The sequence below is a fragment of the Podarcis muralis genome, chromosome 14, assembly GCF_964188315.1.
Source record: "Podarcis muralis chromosome 14, rPodMur119.hap1.1, whole genome shotgun sequence".
NCBI classification, from domain to species: Eukaryota; Metazoa; Chordata; class Lepidosauria; order Squamata; family Lacertidae; genus Podarcis; species Podarcis muralis.
Window position 1 is genome coordinate 5,272,333 of NC_135668.1, and position 19,243 is coordinate 5,291,575.

A 19,243-nucleotide genomic window follows, 5' to 3' on the forward strand; every position below is an offset into this window, starting at 1 on the left:
AACTTGACTCTTTAAACATTACAATAGCAAACTGCATTTACTGCCCGTCAGTGGACAATTTATTGTCAGTAAGGTGCTTTGCTCGTCAAGGCATAACTGTGCGTTTCTTAAAATCAATGTGTGAGTTTTTTGATGGGAACAAACGTTTATTGTATGCCCGGGACTCTGATGGTTTATATAGACTGTATTTTCGCACCTACTCCCAATCGCCTATAAATTGCAGAGCAGCACAGTCAAGCCAGGGGTTGAGGAATGTAAGGCCTCATTCCGGATGTGTCCATGAGGCGCACAGAATTCTGGGACACCTGAATTTTGCTGATGTAATTAAGACAAAGAATATCGTTAATGGCCTCAACTTAAAACCATGTAAATTCTTTATGCAATGTCTATCCTGTTGCAAGAATAAGATTAAGGTTGCACGCAAGGGTAGGTGCTCAGATAGGAAAGTAACTGAACCATTTGAGCGTGTACATTGTGATTTAGTTGGGCCACTCCCACCATCATTAGGAGGTTCTAAGTACTGGCTTACTCTGATAGACCAGTATAGTAGATACTGTTGGACTTATGCAATAGCTGAGAAGTCCCAAGCATTTGAAAAGTATAAAGTTTTTTGCAACTGGGTAAAAACGCACTTTAACAAACCAATTAAGAACCTATTTTCTGACCGGGGCGGGGAATTTGTTTCTGAGGATTTTGAGAAATTCCTGGAAGCGCAGGGGACTACTCATGAGTTATCTTGCCCCCGAAGTCCCTGGCAAAATGGGCTTGTTGAAGTTGTGCAGCGTGACCTACAGGCAGGGGTTAAAACGTATCTGCATGATGCTAATCTGCCCAAAGACTTTTGGGCTGAAGCACTTAATGCATTTTGTTACGTTAGAAATCGCAGTTATCATACTGGTTTAGATGTCACCCCCTATGAGAAACTGTTTAAAAAACGCCCTAATCTGAAATACCTCCGCATTTGGGGTTCAGATGTAATTATGCATTATCCTGCTAAGCAAAAATTGGGTGAACGTAGTGTCCAGGGAAAATTAATGGGCTACCAGCAGGGGGCGTACAGAATTTACATACCAGCAACTGGCAAATTTCATATTACCAGAAGCATGATACAAACTGTAAATTGGAATGGAGTTGCTGTCTTCCAAGATACTGATGGTATAGATAATACTGAGGAAGAAGAGGAAGAAACAGCAGAAGAAGCAGCAGGAAATAGTGCTTCTGAATTAATGGGAAAAGACAAAAAGCCTGTTGAGTCTGATAAATTGTTTGATGATTTAAAGTCACAGGCACCCGAGGGGAGGTCAGATTCTCTTGAGTTTTCTGACCGTGAGCTTAGCCTACAGGCACCTCTTCAATCTGACAATGATTTACAACCTGAAACTAGTGGTTTACTTAGTCCCATTAAGTCTGAGAAGTCTGACTCTCCTTCTGGACTGAGACGTTCAGATAGAAAGAGACAGAAGCCACAACGATTTGCAGATGAACATTTTAATACTGTGTATGCCAATAAGGTAGTTTTTGAGCCAAAAAGCTATAGTGATGTTCAGAAATTACCTAAGCAACAAGCTGCAAATTGGTATAAAGCTATGAACTCCGAGATAGCTTCTTTAAAAGAGCATAACACTTGGTCTCTTGTACCACAAACCCCAGATATGAGACTTATTGATTCGAAATGGGTTTATAGAGTTAAAACGAATGACAAAAATGAAGTTGTAAGGTACAAAGCAAGATTAGTTGCTAGGGGTTTTCAACAAATTCCAGGCGAAGATTATGATTTGTGTTATTCACCAAGCGTAAAATATGAAACAGTTAAGCTTTTGTTAAAAGATGCATCACAGCGTGGACATTCCGTTTATCACCTAGATATAAAAACTGCATATTTGTTTGCAGATTTAAAAGAACAAATTTTTATGCGTGTTCCTGAAGGCATAGACGCCGCTGAAGGTTTGGTATGCAAATTAAACAAATCCCTTTATGGTCTGCACCAAAGTGGAAGGAATTGGCACCAAACTTTAGCAAAAGAATTGCTGGATATTGGTTTTTAACAAGGAAAGGCAGACAATTGTGTGTTCATAAAGGAAAGGGCAAACTCTGTAACAAAAAATATGTGTGTATGTAGATGACGTATTAATTTCTACAAAAACTAAACAGGAATATGAACAGGTGGTATCACAGTTACAGAAGAAATTTGATGTAGTGGAATTAGGCATAGCTAAAAATTACTTATCCATGCAAATTGAGAAAGGCAAAAATGGATCTTTTCTGGTTCATCAAACTGCAAAAATTGATGATCTTGTTGAAATGCTATGTTTAGAAAATGCAAATGGGAAGGAAACACCTATGGTGTGTGGTTTCACCTTTACAGGTGAAGACAAGCCATTTCCTAACAAAACTTTGTATCGTTCTGCTATAGGCAAGCTAAATTTCATTCAAAGAATCTCAAGACCAGATATAACTTATGCTTTTCACTTTCTGGCAAAATTTGTGGAAAAGCCTACTACACAATGTTTCTCTGCTCTTAAGAGAGTGGTAATGTACCTTAAACATACCAAACATTATAGGTTGCAGTTTACAACATGTATTGACAAAGGTTTTGAAATTTTCTGCGATGCATCTCATGCAATGGAACAAAATAATTGCAGGGGTGTGTCTGGTATGGTGTTTTGTTATAACGGTTGTCCATTTGAATGGAAGTCCCAAACACAAACCATTATTTGTCTCTCCACAACAGAAAGTGAATTATGTGCATGCGTTCAGGCCACTCGTGATGTAGAATGGTATCTGCAAGTGTTTGCAGACCTACAGATGCAAGTAACACTACCAGTAAAAGTTTACCTTGATTCCCAGAGTGGACTTGCTATCCTGTGCTCAGAGACCAATACGCAGCGCACTAGAGTCTTAAGGTTACGTTTAGAATTTGTAAAGCAACTAATTGCTGATGAAATGGTTGTATTTGAATATGTTCCTGGTGACAGTCAAATTGCGGACATTTTTACAAAAGCACTTCCAAAGGTTACACATGAAAAACATGTACAAAGTATGCTTTCTGTTTTTGTTCCACAATGATGAACCGCAGGGGAAATGTTGAATGGTTTCTTTAAATGTAAAGGTTCATCATTGTTCCACTCGATGTGTATATCTTAAAGGGGCCAGAGCAAGGGCCAGAGCAAGATAACGAGACCCAACTTTAAAGCTGTGAAACATAGCAGGTGCTGCTGAGTTGTATTTGATTAAGGTGTGTCAGCATTTGGGTGTAGTATATAAGGAGCAGCACCTAGCTCTCCCATTACCCTGGGGTTTGGGTTGGTGGTTGGGTCTGGTTTGGTTGTTAATGTATTTAGTGTAAATGGAGTTTTTGTTTTTCTTATTAAAACCTTGTTTAAGTTATTTTTGAGTCCTTTTCATTTTTAATGCATGATCTCCCCAGCAAGCTATCTGCAGCGCTACCATACTGCAAATAGCCAACACAAATATCCCCTCCCCCTGCTCTCTTGCGATAGAGTCATTTCTGTTAGAAGGCAGGTTTTAAATCTTCTTTGTTGAGAATATGGCCGTGTGTTCTTTGAGTCCCCAAATCCTTAATTCTGTAATCGGACTATTTATGCACTTCCTAACAAAAGCCATGTTTTTAAACACCTTGGAACTTCCTGTCAGCTGGTTGGTTGTTAAGTAACGTGTGTGAGCAGCTGTACTGGTCCCCCCAGAATGATAAAAGCAAGCCAAATGAGTATTTAGAAACAGGATTTACAGAATGCTTTATGAATTTTCAAAATGGCTTCACAGACGCTGGGAAGGCTCAGATGTAGCATTGAAGTTTAATCCTAAGGAAGCCTGCTTTGCAGCTTCTATAACTGCTGGGGTTTCAGTGTTGTATTTTTAGCTGTTCCTATTGTTCACATTGATTTATAGTTTCAATTGCTTTCAGTTGATTTTATGTGAGCTGTGCATTGTAATTTATGCATTATACTCCACCCTGGGATCTATTATGATGAAGGGCAGGCTTCAAATAATAGGCTTGTGGGCTCTCGCCTGCTCAGGAACAGCCACAAACAGAGGTTTGGAAGCATTACTTTCTGTTTTCAACTAACTGTGGCTTCAGTACCTCAAGAGCACCTGCTCTGCATGCAGAAGGACCCCCGGATTCAATGACTGACCTCTCCAGTGAAAAGGGCCAGGCAACAGAAGGACCATTTCCCACCAATAATCTTTCTCACCACTGATGGGCCCCTTTCAGGCATAGTACATGCCAGATTATCGTCTTCCAGAGCAACTACTCTATTCCCAATTTAAGAATGGAAAGTGTAATGTCGGTGGATAGCAAAAGAGGTTTAAGGCAAATCTTAAGGCAAATATTTAAAAATGTAATATAGTCACACCTCATGTTACATCCGCTTCATGTTATGTTCTTTCAGGTTACGTCTCGCGGCGACCCAGAAGTACCAGAAAGGGTTACTTCTGGGTTTTGCCACTTGCGCATGCGCAGAAGCGCAAAATGATGTCACGTGCATGTGCAGAAGCGGCGAGTTGCAACCCGTGTGTGCACAGACACGCCGCTGCGGGTTGTGCTCTTTTCATGTTGCGAATGGGTCTCCGGAATGGATCCCGTTCGTAACCAGAGGTGCCACTGTATAAACACCGACAGCTGGGAAACACTGGCCTGCCAGCACTGCAGTTGGAGAACAGCCTTCACTAAAGGTGTCATGGACTTTGAAGAAGCACAAACTCAGGACGAAAGGGGAAAATGAGCTAAGAGGAAGGCACATTTGGCAAATCCTCACCAAGATCAACTCCTGCCCATAAACCTTTGTCCCCATTATGGAAGGATGTGCGGATCCAGAATTGCCCTCCATAGTCACATATGGACACACTGTTAAGATCATATTCATAGAAGACAATCTTAACTCAGCTACGAGTGATCACCAAAGAAGAAGGGATGGCCTGGCTCATAGCTCCTCTTCTGAGCCACCTCAGCACACCATCTCTTAAAAATAATGTTTTTTACTTAGGCCAACCAGTTTTTAAGAGTGCTAGAGAAAGCTTTTGTATTGCTTGGGGCTTGGGGCAAAAGTAGCCTATGGTGTATTATATCAGCTTTCATCAACCAGGTGCCCTCCAGATGTTTCACATTACAACTTCCATCTGCCCCAGTATCGTACAACCATGCTGGCTGGGACTGATGGAAACTGTAGTCTGAAACATATGGAGGGCACCAGACTGGGCAAAGATGTATGATATCATGTCTGGTAGTAATCTAACTGGAATGCGGGTGGCGCTGTGGTCTATACCACTGAGCCTCTTGGGCTTGCCAATCGGAAGGTCGGCAGTTTGAATCTGCGTGACGGGGTGAGCTCCTTTGCTCTGTCCCAGCTTCTGCCAACCTAGCAGTTCAAAAGCATACCAGTGCAAGTAGATAAATAGGTACCACTACTCTAAAACCAGCATCAAACTATGGTTTAACTGTAGCTGTTTTCCACAAGATTTGATGGAGGCCACCAACATGGGCATCAGTAGCTTCTAGACATGATCACTATATATGCTCCCTCCTGGATCAGAGGCAGTATGCAGTTGAATACCAGTTCCACAGGATCATGAGCAGGGAGAGAGCTGTTGTGCCTATGCCCTGCTTGGGGGCTTCCCTTAATGGACATGGGCATCCTATGAGGACTAAGTAAGCCTTTGATCTGATCCAACAGCCAGGCTCTTCTTCTGTGAATCAAAATGTATATTATTAACCTATATATTATTTGTTTCTCCATTATAATTTTTTGAAAATGTCTACTGAAATGAGGTAGTGCTGAAAACAAAGGCTCTCTGTAAAACTTAGTCATCACTCTTGGGTGCTATACAGGACGCTTTTATTGCCCAAGTTTTTCTCTTTATGTTTTTTTTAATGTTCAACACACATTGCAGTTTTTGGTAACTGTACATGAGAACACTTAATAGAGGCATCAAAATTCCCTGAAATGGATATGGGATGCATTATGTTTCTCTCTCTCTCTTGTGTTCTTTTACCCCCAACCTTTAGTGGCTTTGAGTCACTCATAGCTGCTTTGTTTTTTAAATTTAAGATACATCTTTTTGCAGAATGCTTCTGGTGAGAGATCCCTAAAGAGGGATGGAATTAGAAAGGAGAGTGCACATTTTTATATGCTTATTGGAAAAGCAATAGAAGAGAGAGGAACTGGTGCACAACCACTCTAGAAAAATCCTTTTGCTGGAATGACCACAGTTCCCTAGAGGGATTTCACTGATATTTAAGAAGGGCTCGGAAAGAGTCAGGCCAGCAGGAATAGGACTCGCTTCTGGTTATTGCAGTTCATAAATATTGTACTGTTGTCTTGCTTAGTTTTACAGTTTTTATATTGAACAAATTTATCAGGCTCCTGATCAATAAAACCAGAATAAAAAACATTGTGTGCAGATGTAAAGGAGATCAGATATAATGTTGGCTTGTATGCTTCCTTGTTCCATCACATGCAGAGATTAGAAGCCTCATTTTCTGGTTTCGTGCAAACTGTTGTTTGTCTTTGCATCCAAATCTTGAAACTATGGGTTGCATGCAAATCAGGATTATACATTCACTTTGAACTGTAGTTTTCAATCCAAGAAGGTGGGCATACTATGCACAAGCCACAGTTCACCGCATGTGAATGAAATGACAAGTTAGAAGGGCTGCTGCAAAGCAAGAATGGAAGGGAAGAACGCATGAGGTTGAGGCTCGAGTCTGCTTGTACTTGTAATGCTAAACTGTGTATTTGGGGTCTCTGCCTTTGGATGTCTTCAAATATATCCTACTTCTATCCCCCCCCCCCAGTGGTGAAAGTGGTGCTGGGAAGACTGTGGCAGCTAAGTGCATCATGAGTTACATCTCCAAAATATCAGGAGGAGGTCCAAAAGTGCAGGTAAGTGGATACTGATGGGAGAAGTATTTGTACCATTGACTTGGGGGTGTATTTGTACCATTGATTGTCATCAGATGACATTCCCTTTGGACTCCTGTGTAGCTTGTTCATGGGCTCAGTGGGTTAATCTGAGGCTGAAACAAGTTGAAACTTATTGAAAGGAGCCTTGGGTTAGTTAGGGGCATCTATTCTTGCTTGTTCATCTAATGGTATCTTTAATCATGTCAATATCTTAGTTCTACAGGGACTGGTGGGGGCTAATTCCTTCAGTGCTTTTTGGTGCTCTTTTGACATAGACCTGTTCAGCTGTGTCACTGTTGCCTCCCAGTCCTCACCCTCCACTCTGTAACGGATGAAGGCCCCTTCTCTGTTGCTAACTTACTCCCACTTGCCTTCCCTTGGCTCCACCCATTCAAAGCTGCTGTTTCCTCCTTAACTCGTGGAAGCCCCATCCCGCCAGGATGGTTGGCTCAATGGAGCCTCCATGTTTGGGGGCAGTATAGCTCTGTGTTGCAATGCTGAGAACAAGCAATGGATTTCGAGGATGAGGTTTTTTTTAAAAAAAATATGTGTCCTTTTCAGTAGAGGGCTGTGCTGGAACAGTTTGACTTTACCTAAAACATTCAAATGCATTCATGTTTGCCCTTCAAAAAATTATTTGTTCTCATTTCTGCCTCTGTTCCCCCACGCTCCCACTAAAAGAAAGGAAATCCCAGTTTCCACCACTTCTGTTTGATCACAACCAGGCACCCCAGCATAGCGGGATGTGGCAGTCAATGGCAACTAGTCATGATGGCTATATCACCTCCAGCATCCAGTATGCTTGAGAGGGAGAGTGCTATTGCTGGTGGGCTTCCTAGGGGCATTGCATTGGGGACTGTAGGAAAAGAATGTTGGGGTTGGTCTGATCCAGCAGGGCTCTTCTTACTTACGACAGCCCTCCCCTCCCCAATTCTTTCTACTTACTGTGTCTTGCTCTCCGCTTCCAATGTAAAGAGGCAATAGCTGTGTATGTGACGTTTCTAGAACACTGAAATCTGGTGGCCAGCTGCCCACCCTCTAGCCCTCCCATCCTCTATAATCCACACAGGCTCTCCTCTGTAGGAGGAATTGGACAGGGAGTCTCCTGAAATCCTGTTGTGTACCTGTACAGGTACAGCAGTGCCAGTTCTGGAGGCTCAGAGCCTTCTCCGTCCTGAATGCCATCTTAAGTCAGAAAAAGGAACAGCCTGAAAATCAACCACTTTGACCCTTGCTGTGTGTGCACTTTTCAGCCAGAGGTGTAGAGGAGTTGCAGCAACTGAAGGGTAAGGCAGTGAGCAAGCTGTGGCATCTGGCTGACAGGTGTCCATGAGATCACCAGCGGATGGGTAAATGGGCTATTTTAAGAGAACTGGTAGCTGCTTCCTCCTACCAAGCGGCTGCTGTCATTGCCCCTCAACTCCCTGCTGTTTATTTGCTTTACTGTACTCACGTTGATTATGCCCTTCCTGTTTTCTTTCCATGGGAAACAATGCTAACTGTCTGCATGGTTTAGTCTCTGTTAGTAGTCAAAGAAACAGTGACTGGACGGAAATATGCACTGTGTTGTTTCTGGAATTGGTTTAATTGCGCACTATAAATAGCCTTTTCCGTTATTTTGGGGGGGGAATTCTAGCATTTTCTGCAAAAGCCAAAATGAAAACTGTACTCTTGCCAGAAAACAGGTGATGAAATTGGTACATTTGTCTTTTGATTACTGGATTGGGTGCATGTATCTGTCTGTGAATATTAAAAGTCCACCTGCAACCTTGTTGGAGGCTCTGTGCACCCATTTGAGGCTGGTGTCTGAAGGTGGATTTAATACATGAATAAGGTGCCTGAGACGGTCAAGCCTCATAACTTTCTCTAAGAATGATCTCTGGTCCAGGAAGAGGCCTCATTCCATCTCTGTTCCACAAGATCCTTCTAATGTTCAGGTGCCTGGGAGCAAACCAAGGGCTTATGCCCTCCATCAGTTTTTCTTATCTTCAAACCTCATTTTGACCAAGGAAGCAGGAATCGAACCTACAAGCACATTGGAGCTAAAACTACTGGGAGTGCCAGATCTAGACCATATCTTTTGTTTACGCTGGATCCCCTCTGCCCAGAGTACGAGTCTAAAGAGCCCACTTGGATCCCTGGAAGTGGTCTCCTGAGACTGCATTGGGAGTGGGTCTCCTTTTTGCTTTCCCAGCTCCTGGTGAAATCAGGTCACTCCTTCACAGAATCGAGAGTAATTTGGGGGGCACTGTAGCATCCTCTCCTCTTTCTCCCTGCACCCCACAAATACAACAGGATTCCCTAATAATTGAGACAGGTGAGTATCCATGGTTCCTTTGCCAAAACAATCCACAAGAAGACTCTGCAGCCCCCTGTGGGAACCTGTTCCTTGAAGATCATAAGGATTGCCTTGTTGGGACAAGTGTAAAGGCCCAACTAGCCCAGCACTGCTTAATGAAAACTTTTGGAAGGTTATTTTTTTAACTAAGGTATTTTTCCTTATATGCAATTAACCCCATTTATTCTTTTGACTTTAGCATGTGAAGGACATAATTCTGCAGTCTAATCCCCTCTTGGAAGCCTTTGGGAATGCCAAAACAGTTCGGAACAACAACTCCAGTAGATTTGTAAGTCCTCCATGGAAAATTGCTAAAGGGCCATCACACTGAGAAAGAGGACACATTGCTTTGGGGGTGGAAAAGGGACATTCTCTCTCTCAGTACTTGGAATGAACTAATTTGGTTTAACTAGTTCAAATAATTAATTAGAAAATCTCTTAATTGCATCTGAAAGCAGTTCCTATAATTTCCAGGCAAACTGAACATAAGTTCTTTTTGTGCTGGGACTTTGGAGCATTTTAAATTCAATTCCATTTTAATTTAAATTCCATTGTTTATCTTCCTGTATACATAAGAACGTAAAATGTTGCCATGCTCTGCAGCTGGTGTGAAAGCCTGATAGGAATGCCAGCTCAGTGAGAAATGCCAGCCCAGGCAAGCGGTTTGGAGAAGCACCTGCCCTCCCTCTGTTAAACTCATCGGCAGTAGGGTTTAACAGAGGGGTGGGGATACGCTTTACACAGCCTGAAGGAGGGAGAAAGGAAAAGTGCTTCTTGACCCCACTCCATTAAGCCTTGCTTCAGGCAGTGTTGGCTAGCTGATGGGAGGATGGGAGCTCGCATCCACCCCATGACATGGGTGTGTGTGTGGTTGGCAAGTGGAGCAAGCAGAGGCAGAGTCCCTAGGGCAGGTGTTGCATTACACTCTGTGTGCACACATTTTGATGTTTTCTTAGTCTTAAATATATATTTTACTTTAGCAGAGCAGCCTGTACAATTCTGTAGGCTTAAAAAAATTCCCAGGGTCACAAATGAATTGTGAATTGAACTGCAAATTAATCTTTCATAATCCAAATTCATTGTTGGAGTGGGTGAACTGGAACTGGAGCAAATTCATTTGCAAAATGAACTTCCCAAGCACTGCTTCCTCCTTGTGTGACTGGGAGGGATATTCAAAGAAAGGAGGCCTGGAGAATCTGTGCAACCTTTTTTTGGAGGGGATTCCCTTCACTCTCTGTGATTCAGATCAGCTTGGTTTCTAAACTGCTGACTCAGGACTGCTTTCTCTGTGCTTCACATCAACCAAGAAATGGAGTAACAGAATTCACCCCCCCCATGTGTTGAGGATATTGATAGAACAGTGTGCAAAGAACAAATTTGTGCTTCCTTTCCTGCACTCCTACCAAGGAGAGAGAGAGAGAGAGAGAGAGAGTTTGAAGGGGGAAGAGGTGCAAATGTTTGTGCCTTCTTTGTTCTGGAAGCATGAAGGAATATTCCCTCTTTGGGTTAGGGCAGAGAGAGTAGGGTTTCCCATCCTCTGCAATGTTGAAGGTGATATAAGTGTCATTGTACATGGTATATACACTCATTCCCCCCCCCCCATTCTTGTCTCTGGTCTAATATGTTTTATTTGTTTGTTTTGTCAAGGAAGTTGCAGAAATAAAACAATTACATACTAAATAACATAACACAATAAATTAATGCAGCACAGTTAACTAAAAGATTGCCTGGGCAGAAGGCCTTCTCGGTAGTGGCACCTGTCCAGTAGACTGCCCTCCCATCAGATGTCAAGGAGATATAACTGTGAGGTCTTTTAAATCTGAAGGCAGTCCTGTATAGGGAAGTTTTTACGTTTGATGTATGACTGTGTTTTTATATTTTGTTGAAAGCTGCCCAGCATGGTTGGGGCAACCCAGTCAGATAGGTGGGGTACAAAGATGATTGATGATGATTGATGATGATAACATACAGGCAAAATCTTTGCATTCAAAGGCCTGCTGAAAGAGGCAAGCCTTTAGCTTTTTAGCACCTTTAGCCATCTTAAATGTTTAGGAAACCTGGAAACCTGTTTGACAACAGTCAGAAAAGGAGTTTCTTCAGGTTCCTCCAGTTAATGAAATAAGGCAGAAGACAACAAGTGAGAGAGGCTTTTTGCTGGTGGCCCAAGTTTCTCCTTAGCAGACTGTACTTTGGTTTTAAATCGTTTTAGCTGTTGTGTCTTAGCCTGATCCTAGTTGCTTGTTTCCTACTATTGTGATATATTTTATTTTAGTTTCTGCGTGCTTATTGTTAATTGAGTTGTATATTTTATTGTTTACGTAAACCACACAGAGAACTTGGTTGGACGGGCGGCATACAAATGAAGTAAATAAATAAGGGTCTCAAGGGTGTGGAAGAATAAAGGTTTAATGATGCATTTTGAGGGGAATATATATATTGGGGGAACTCAACTGTGCGGGGTAAGCAGATGAATCCGGTCTCTCCCTCTGTCCCTGTTACATGTGGTTTCCCTGTCCGCTGTCATGCCACCTTTAATCCAAAACAAAAAACAAACAAACCCCAGTTCTAGTCCCCCCTCCATTCTAGCCCAAGACCTCACATGGAAAGCTCTTGGGAGAATGCATACCATGCATAAAATTATTATCAGTCCTTTTTTTCTAGAAAAATAGGTGCCAGTACTCACCATAAAGTTGTTACAGTAAGTGCCACACTTTTTAACAACAACAAAAGAGATGCTGGGACTGCATACCATTGAATACCCCCTGGAAAAAACCACCGCACTGATTGTTATTATTATGCAACTTAAACCTTGCCTGCAACAGTTGGCAAGGCCTAGTGTCATTGAGGCTAATGTTTACTTCATCCATTTCCAGCAGTCTGCATCCTTTATGTCTTGCAGGGAAAATATTTTGAAATCCAGTTTAGTCCAGGTGGGGAACCAGATGGAGGCAAAATATCCAACTTCCTGCTGGAGAAGTCACGGGTGGTCATGAGGAATCCTGGGGAAAGGAGCTTCCACATTTTCTATCAGGTTAGCTATCTTTCGGGGAGGTTTGCGTTAGGCCTTTGGTTTTCTGTTGGAGTTTCTTTTTGGGGGGTGGAGATGGGGTCCCTCTTTGGAATGTTGGGCACAATCCATGTCACAAGAATCTTCTTTTGAGTAAGCCCCTTTGTAATGAGCAGGAACTGCCCCTGTTTGTTTCCATATGTTAGGGGCCGGGAACCTTTCCTCAGTCTGAAAGCTGTGTTCTTTAGTGCAGCATCTCCTGGGGCAGGGATGTGGAGCCTCCAGCAGAAGTCCTAATTTGGCTGAAGAGGCCAGTTTCCCCCAAGCCACATCCACCTGCCCTACTGGTAAAAGTAGCCACAGGGTGATAAAGATACGGCTCCCGGCTGAAAGTGGGGTTTGCAGGTGCCCCTGACCAGCCCCGCCCACCTGTAAAAAATGGCCTGCAGGAGTTGGAGGATCCACTTCTCCATCCTCCTTCTAAGGAGCCACCTGATTGTGGTGGGTGGGGCCAGAGATAAAGTGGGTGGAGCAATAGATGTGATTCTAACCTTTGTACAATCAGCTTCATTCCAGCCACACAAAGGTCAGAAGCTTCTCTACTGACTTGGGACTATTTTCTGCTCTTTGTTCTGCAGATGATTGAAGGTGCCTCCACTGAGCAGAAATCCAGCCTCGGCATCACCAGCATGGACTATTACCACTACTTAAGCCTCTCAGGATCCTATAAAGTGGAGGATATCAATGACAAATCTGATTTCCAGGAAACTTTGGTAAATTCTTCACCATCTTACTACCTCTCCCCTCAATAACTTTTCGGTTTAAGTAAAAACAATAACATTTCTGGTTGTACAGCAATTACAATGCATGTGAGATTGAAAACTATTTTGCACATTTTTCCCATATAAAACCTTAGAGCCCCCAAACAGATTATGGGCTATTGACAAGCAGTAGCTGAAGACCAAGGGGAGTGGGGGCACCAGCACCCTTGGGGAGTTGTGAAGGCTGGAGGAGCCCCATTCCTCAGCCACTGGAAACCCTTTTTCAGGCTCTTCAGCCAAGGATAGTAGCAATTTGCTTTTTTATTTAAAAAACAGGGGAAAGAGGTGTGCATTCCTTTATTATGTGCAGTGGTCTGTTTGACTCTCACTGTTTCTTCATGTGAAGAAGGCACCAGAATCTCCCCTGCGGGTTGCCCAAGGCAGGCAAAGATTGGTAATGGCAGAGAAACTGCAATTTCACGGAAGGTACTTTTTGGGGTCTTCCCATTGACTGGATACACACTGAGGAACTCCCCCTGGAGCACAGCACCAAAATTATCTGACATATGGCACACAAAAGGAATATGCCACTGGCAGGAAATTGCAATATAAACCTGGTTTTAACTATAACAAAACAGACAAGCTTTTGCCAAGAGGCAGTAAAAAATATTGGCCTGTAAAGTTTACAGTTAGTGGGACTCTTGAGTAGGGGAGGCAGGACAGCGGCTTTATTATTCCATTTTCAAGGGCAATTCAGAATTGACTCAGATGCAAGGAAAAGCACACAAGTGAGCTGTGGTTTACCTTTCTCCATTTTAGATATAATATGGGGAGGAGGGATGGGGGCATGGATTTTGGCTTGCTGTGAGATCCCTGAGCCCCAGATGACTTCCAAAGTTTATGGATCTTGCAAGAGGCAAATTCAGCAGATTCTGCTTTATAAGAGATGTATGAGTACATGTATGTTTGTACTGTGCTGTGTGTGTACATTTTAACACTTGAGACATATAGTTTTAGGACCCACCTTATTTCTGTGCTTGTAAGTTGTTTCAGACTGTTTTTTTTACTGTGTTTTAATGCTGTAGCTTGCCTTGGCATCTTAGAGTGATACTGCCCTTCATCTGCAGATTTCAGGGTAGTTTACAACATGAAAATACAGTATAAAAGTACAAATACATGAGAAAATCAAGAACAAAACAAACCAATAGCCCCCCCCCACCCTCCCTCAACCCCCCTCGCACAAACACATTTAAAGGGGGCATAGGATGCTAATTCTCATCCTAGGCTTTTCCAGCTGAATCCTGCTCCCCTACCTACCCCATTTTCTGGACTGCCATTGCTCCTACAAATTTCTGTGCTGTTTGCAAAGCCTGCACTGTTTCCTCCTCCTGGTTGCTGCACTTTGACAACCTTTGCTAATAATAATAGTAATTGATAATACATTATGCTTTCTAGTGGCCAAGGGTATTTTGGCAAACAAAGCAGGTCTCTCCTAAGGGGCTTATAAGAGCCCAGGAGGAAGTGGCAGCTGTAGAGGAGAGAAAGCAAAGACAGAAGAGTTATTCTATTGTCCTATCCCACTCTAGAAATGAGGACTGTTGGGAACTCCTTGCTAGATCAGGCCAGGGGACCCTCTAGACCAGGGGTCTGCAACCTTTAAGACAAAAAGAGCCACTTGGACCCATTTCCGAAGAAAAAAAAACTGGGAGCTGCAAAACTCGTCATTATAAAAATAACTTTTTTGTCACTTGTTTTTATTATTTCTTTGTTTGACCCCTCAGAATTACTCCTCCTCATAGAAATAAACGTTAAATTAACAAGTTACCTTTTTGTGTGTGTGTGTTCTTCACTCCCCTTCAAAACAGTGACCAGCGTACATGCCCCTTACAATGTAGCGGGCGGGCGGGCGGCAAGGTGACGTCAGGACGGTGTGTGACTAATGCACGCACCGCCCCCATGCGACGTCACAGCCAGTACAGCGCCCGCCACAGTGGGGAGTGTTGGGGCGCACAATGCGCCTCCTCCTCTCGCTAGTATCCGCCCCGGAGCCGCAGCAAAGGTGTAAAAGAGCCACATGCGGCTCCGGAGCCGCGGGTTGCTGACCCCTGCTCTAGACCAAGGGTAGCAAATTGTCATTACATGTGAACTTGGGCTGTGTTTCAGTTGGGATAGGAGACTGAGGATTTAACATGAAGGGTTTGTGGGAAAGGTGAGTTCTGAGGAGGGATTTGAAGGTTAAAAGAGTGGTACCATTCCATTAGTTGCTATAGCATGCTGGTTAATGGAAGGCACTTCAAATGTCACCTCTGTGAAGAGGTGCAAGCTCACCTCTCCATCAGCCTCTGCCAGGATAATGATACCAGGCTACCTCACAAGGCTGTTGCAAGGATTGCTGCAAGATAACATTTTGAATGCTATAAAAGTGGTGCAGAAATGCTACTAGAATTTTGCACAAAAGGCATTTGGTTATTAAAGTGGGCTTTTAATTCATCCATTGCTTTTTTTAATTTTTGCAGCATGCCATGAATGTGATTGGGATCTTTGCTGAGGAGCAGGCTTTGGTGCTGCAGATCGTGGCTGGAGTCCTTCACCTGGGCAACATCAGCTTCAAAGAAGTCGGCAACTATGCAGCTGTGGAGAGCGAGGAGTGTAGGTGGTCCCTGTGGATTACCAGGGCATTGAGATTTGAATGTGAGGCAGAGATGGCAAGGGGGGAAAGCTAGTTGGGTCAGGGCATGCTCAGGCGCTTTGATATAAGGGTCATGGTGGCACATCCCATTTTGCTGCTTTAGGCAAAGTGAGAAGTGCCACTCTGCCTCTGCAGTGCCCCGTTGCCCCCGCCAAAGCATCCCTTACCTAGGTTGCATGGCACTGCTGAAAAGTAATGATGGCGACAGCTGGTTGCAGCACGAGATTTTGCTGATACTGGGACCACTTCTCCATCACCAGTGGAAGCAGAGGTTCAGGCAGGGTGCCCATGGTGGGGGTGCCGCCCAAGATGGCTGCTTCACTCCACCTCGTGGGTGGACTGGCCCTGGTAAGATGGACCCAGGGGACATGATGGGCTATTAATTTGGGGAAATAAATTAAGGTGTCTTTATTTAGGGATTAATGAATGGGGGAATTGGATTGATGTGGAACAGGATCTGTTGGAAATTAATGGGGGTAAATGAATAGAAGGTGTGGTGCAAATTAATTGAAGGAATTATTTAGGGCAATTTGGACAGGAAATTAGTTCCCCTGCTGCCTGTGACTCTAAATTTGCATCTGTACATATAAACTAGCATTTGCAAATCTGTGTCTGTTTTCCTCTTCCAGATCAAGTGTGTAGGCTGTGATCTAGAGGTGCCTCCATGTTCAGAGGAGACTCATGAACACTTAGGGATTTTCCCATTCTCCTACCCTGACCCCCAAAGCATTGTGCCCAGAATAAGTGGAAAGCCTGATGCATGGGCTGCAAATACTGGAGAGTTTTCATATGCAAGCCCCAGTGATGGTCCTGGGGTTTGGATTTGAGGGTGTCCTTGGGCAAGGTGTTGTCAGTGGACCCCTTCCTTTGTGCCACTTGACAGTTTGCTGGCCTCTCCCTCTGGGCCCTATCCGTACCGTCTCCCAGAGGGAAAGGACTGCTTCTGGCCTTGCGTTAGCTTGCTCCCTTCGACAGGCAGGTGAACTGCCAGGAACACTTAAGAATAAGGGATAGTAAAGCCAGGAGGCTGCAGGGGTTCAGCTGTGGGCCCCCAACAATGCTACTAGCTGATGCCTGCCCTGCCCAGTGAAACAGCTCCACTCTTGTGCAGCACCCTATCTTTTCCCATGCGGCTTGTGTAGGAAGATTCCCACCTCTTTTGTTAAACCATGTACGAAGGTTTTGCAAGAGGATTTTCCACCTTGCCTGATGAGCCACTGCCACCACCTCTATTGTTTCTTGGGAATCCTAATAAGAACAAGCTCACTAGTTCAGGAATGGAAGAGGAGTGGAGACCCTACAAGAATGTAAAGCCTATTTTCTCAGCAGAAGGCTCTCCAAAACTTTAGAGAATCGGTTGATAAGCATGTTTTACTACTACACCTTTGTGGGCTGCTTTGTTGGATGCAGCGTCACTTATTTCGATTCTGCTTTGGGGTTGCCGTCAGCTTGGCTAACCTTGCCGTCATTGTAAATGTTCTATTTATGTGTTTGTTATTTCTTGCAGTCTTGGCGTTCCCGGCTTTCCTCCTGGGAATTAACCAGGGCCGACTCAAGGAGAAGCTGACCAGCAGGCAGATGGACAGCAAGTGGGGGGGCAAATCGGAATCCATCAACGTGACCCTCAATGTAGAGCAGGCCTGCTACACCAGGGACGCCTTAGCCAAAGCCCTTCACGCCAGAGTGTTTGATTACTTGGTGGATGTAGGTGTGACAATTCAAGGTTTTTTTGGGGGGGCGGGGTTGTTGTTGTTTTTGGTTTGGTACCATACTCAGGTGGTTGACTTGACTCAAAAATTGTGGTCTTTATCGTAAACATAGGCACCAACTCATATGGACGGCAGCTTCTTCAACCCCCTCAATAATTGTTGGCAGGGGGCTGAGCTCCCCCAATGTTGAGCGGCCATAGGGGGCCAAGTGTGGAGCCATGTGCAACACAGCATCAGTGGCCAGCTTCTGAGCATCAGAGAGGAGCTGCCATCAATTGAAGCTGCGATGTGCTGGGTTCTGGGCTCCTAGCCTCCTCCTGATGCAAACGCGTGCATGACGTAAGAGGAGCGCTGTCACAGAGCCGACAGGCAGAGCAGGTCATTCACAGGTCAGAGAGAAATGAGGCGAACTTGCAGTTAGTTTCTTTATTAAGGAAATAAAAAAAATACAATGAGGCTCATAAAGGCAAAATCCTCTAATGAAGCAGTTGTGTGAACTGGCATGCAGCCCCTGCTTTGCTCTCTAGCCTTCTGAGTCAGGGCTCCTCCCTCTTTGGTCCAGAAGTCTCTCTCTCTGTGCCTGCCTGGCTTGTTGCTCGGCAACATGCAACATTTGTCGCGTTCTAGGAGTAAGGGGCTGGAGAGCCGCTAACAGAGAAGCTGTCGGGATGGATCACCCTTCGATCACCTCTGTAAAGCCTGCATCCAAACTGGAAGCCTCATCACCTTGCCCTGTGCTGGGCCACCTGCCTCTTCTGCCTCTTCATTATCCCTCAAGCTTCCTGCTTCTAGTACCTCTCGGCTTGTCCCCTCCTCTGAGGTGTGACAGGTACCCCCCACCAGGATCGAGGATCTTAGTCATCATCTTCTGTGCCTTCCTCGGGGGCGGGGAGTTCTTTTGGTGTGTGTCTTCTACCACTCTTCCTCATCCAGCCAGTCCCTGGCACACACGTGTGATGTCGCACATTGGGCCGCCTCAGTCTTGGGCCCAAGTCAGTGCCTCTGATCCTTTGTTTTGCAACAAATCCTTTGTTGCAAAACTTCCCCAAATCTGAAAATACTCTTCAGGACTACAGCCTGTTCCACATACTACTAGAAGTGGCTGACCTGGGGTCCTCCAGATGTTGTTGGACTCCAACTCCTTCCTGAAAATTTAAAAAATATTTTAAGATCTTGGCAGCTCCTGTCAGCCCCAGCCAGCACGGCTGATGATCAGCGATGATAGGGCCACAGTCCATATTCAAGGCCACAGGTTAGCTGCTCATGATGAACACACACAGACACTTGAAAAAACAAAACAAAAAAAGTTTACCTCATAGAATAATGGAATCATAGAGCTGGAAGGGACCAAGGGTCATCTAGTCCAACCCCATGCAATGCAGGAATCTTAGGTAAAGCATCCATGACAGATGGCCATCTAACCTCTGCTTATAAACCTCCAAGGAAGGAGAGTCCACAACCTCCTGAGGGAGATCATTCCACTGCCAAACAGCTCTTACTGTCAGAAAGTTTTTCCGAACGTTTAGTCTAAATTGCCTTTCTCGTAACTTGAAGCCATTGGTTCGAGTCCTACCCTCCAGAGCAGGAGAAAACAAGCATGCGCCCTCTTCCACGTGACAGCCCTTAAGATATTTGAAGATGTTTATCATATCTCCTCTCAGTCTCCTCTTTTCCAGGCTAAACATACCCAGCTCCTTCAAGCGCTCCTCATAAGGCTTTGATTCCAGAACTTGATCATCTTGGTTGCCCTCTTGTGCACACTTGCCAGCTTGTCAATATCCTTCTTAAACTGTGGTGCCCAGAACTGGACGCAGTA

The 19,243-nt window shown here is 44.3% G+C and overlaps 1 protein-coding gene across 1 annotated transcript in view; it reads left to right on the forward strand.

The window, feature by feature from the left end:
* Positions 1–19,243, forward strand: part of MYO1E (myosin IE) — a 109,123-nt gene that overhangs the window by 46,138 nt on the left and 43,742 nt on the right. The window contains exons 5-10 of the mRNA XM_028707124.2: positions 6,815–6,902; positions 9,461–9,550; positions 12,161–12,292; positions 12,907–13,041; positions 15,546–15,678; positions 17,226–17,422. Coding sequence (XP_028562957.2) covers positions 6,815–6,902; positions 9,461–9,550; positions 12,161–12,292; positions 12,907–13,041; positions 15,546–15,678; positions 17,226–17,422 — 775 coding nt within the window. The remainder of the gene's footprint in view (positions 1–6,814; positions 6,903–9,460; positions 9,551–12,160; positions 12,293–12,906; positions 13,042–15,545; positions 15,679–17,225; positions 17,423–19,243) is intronic.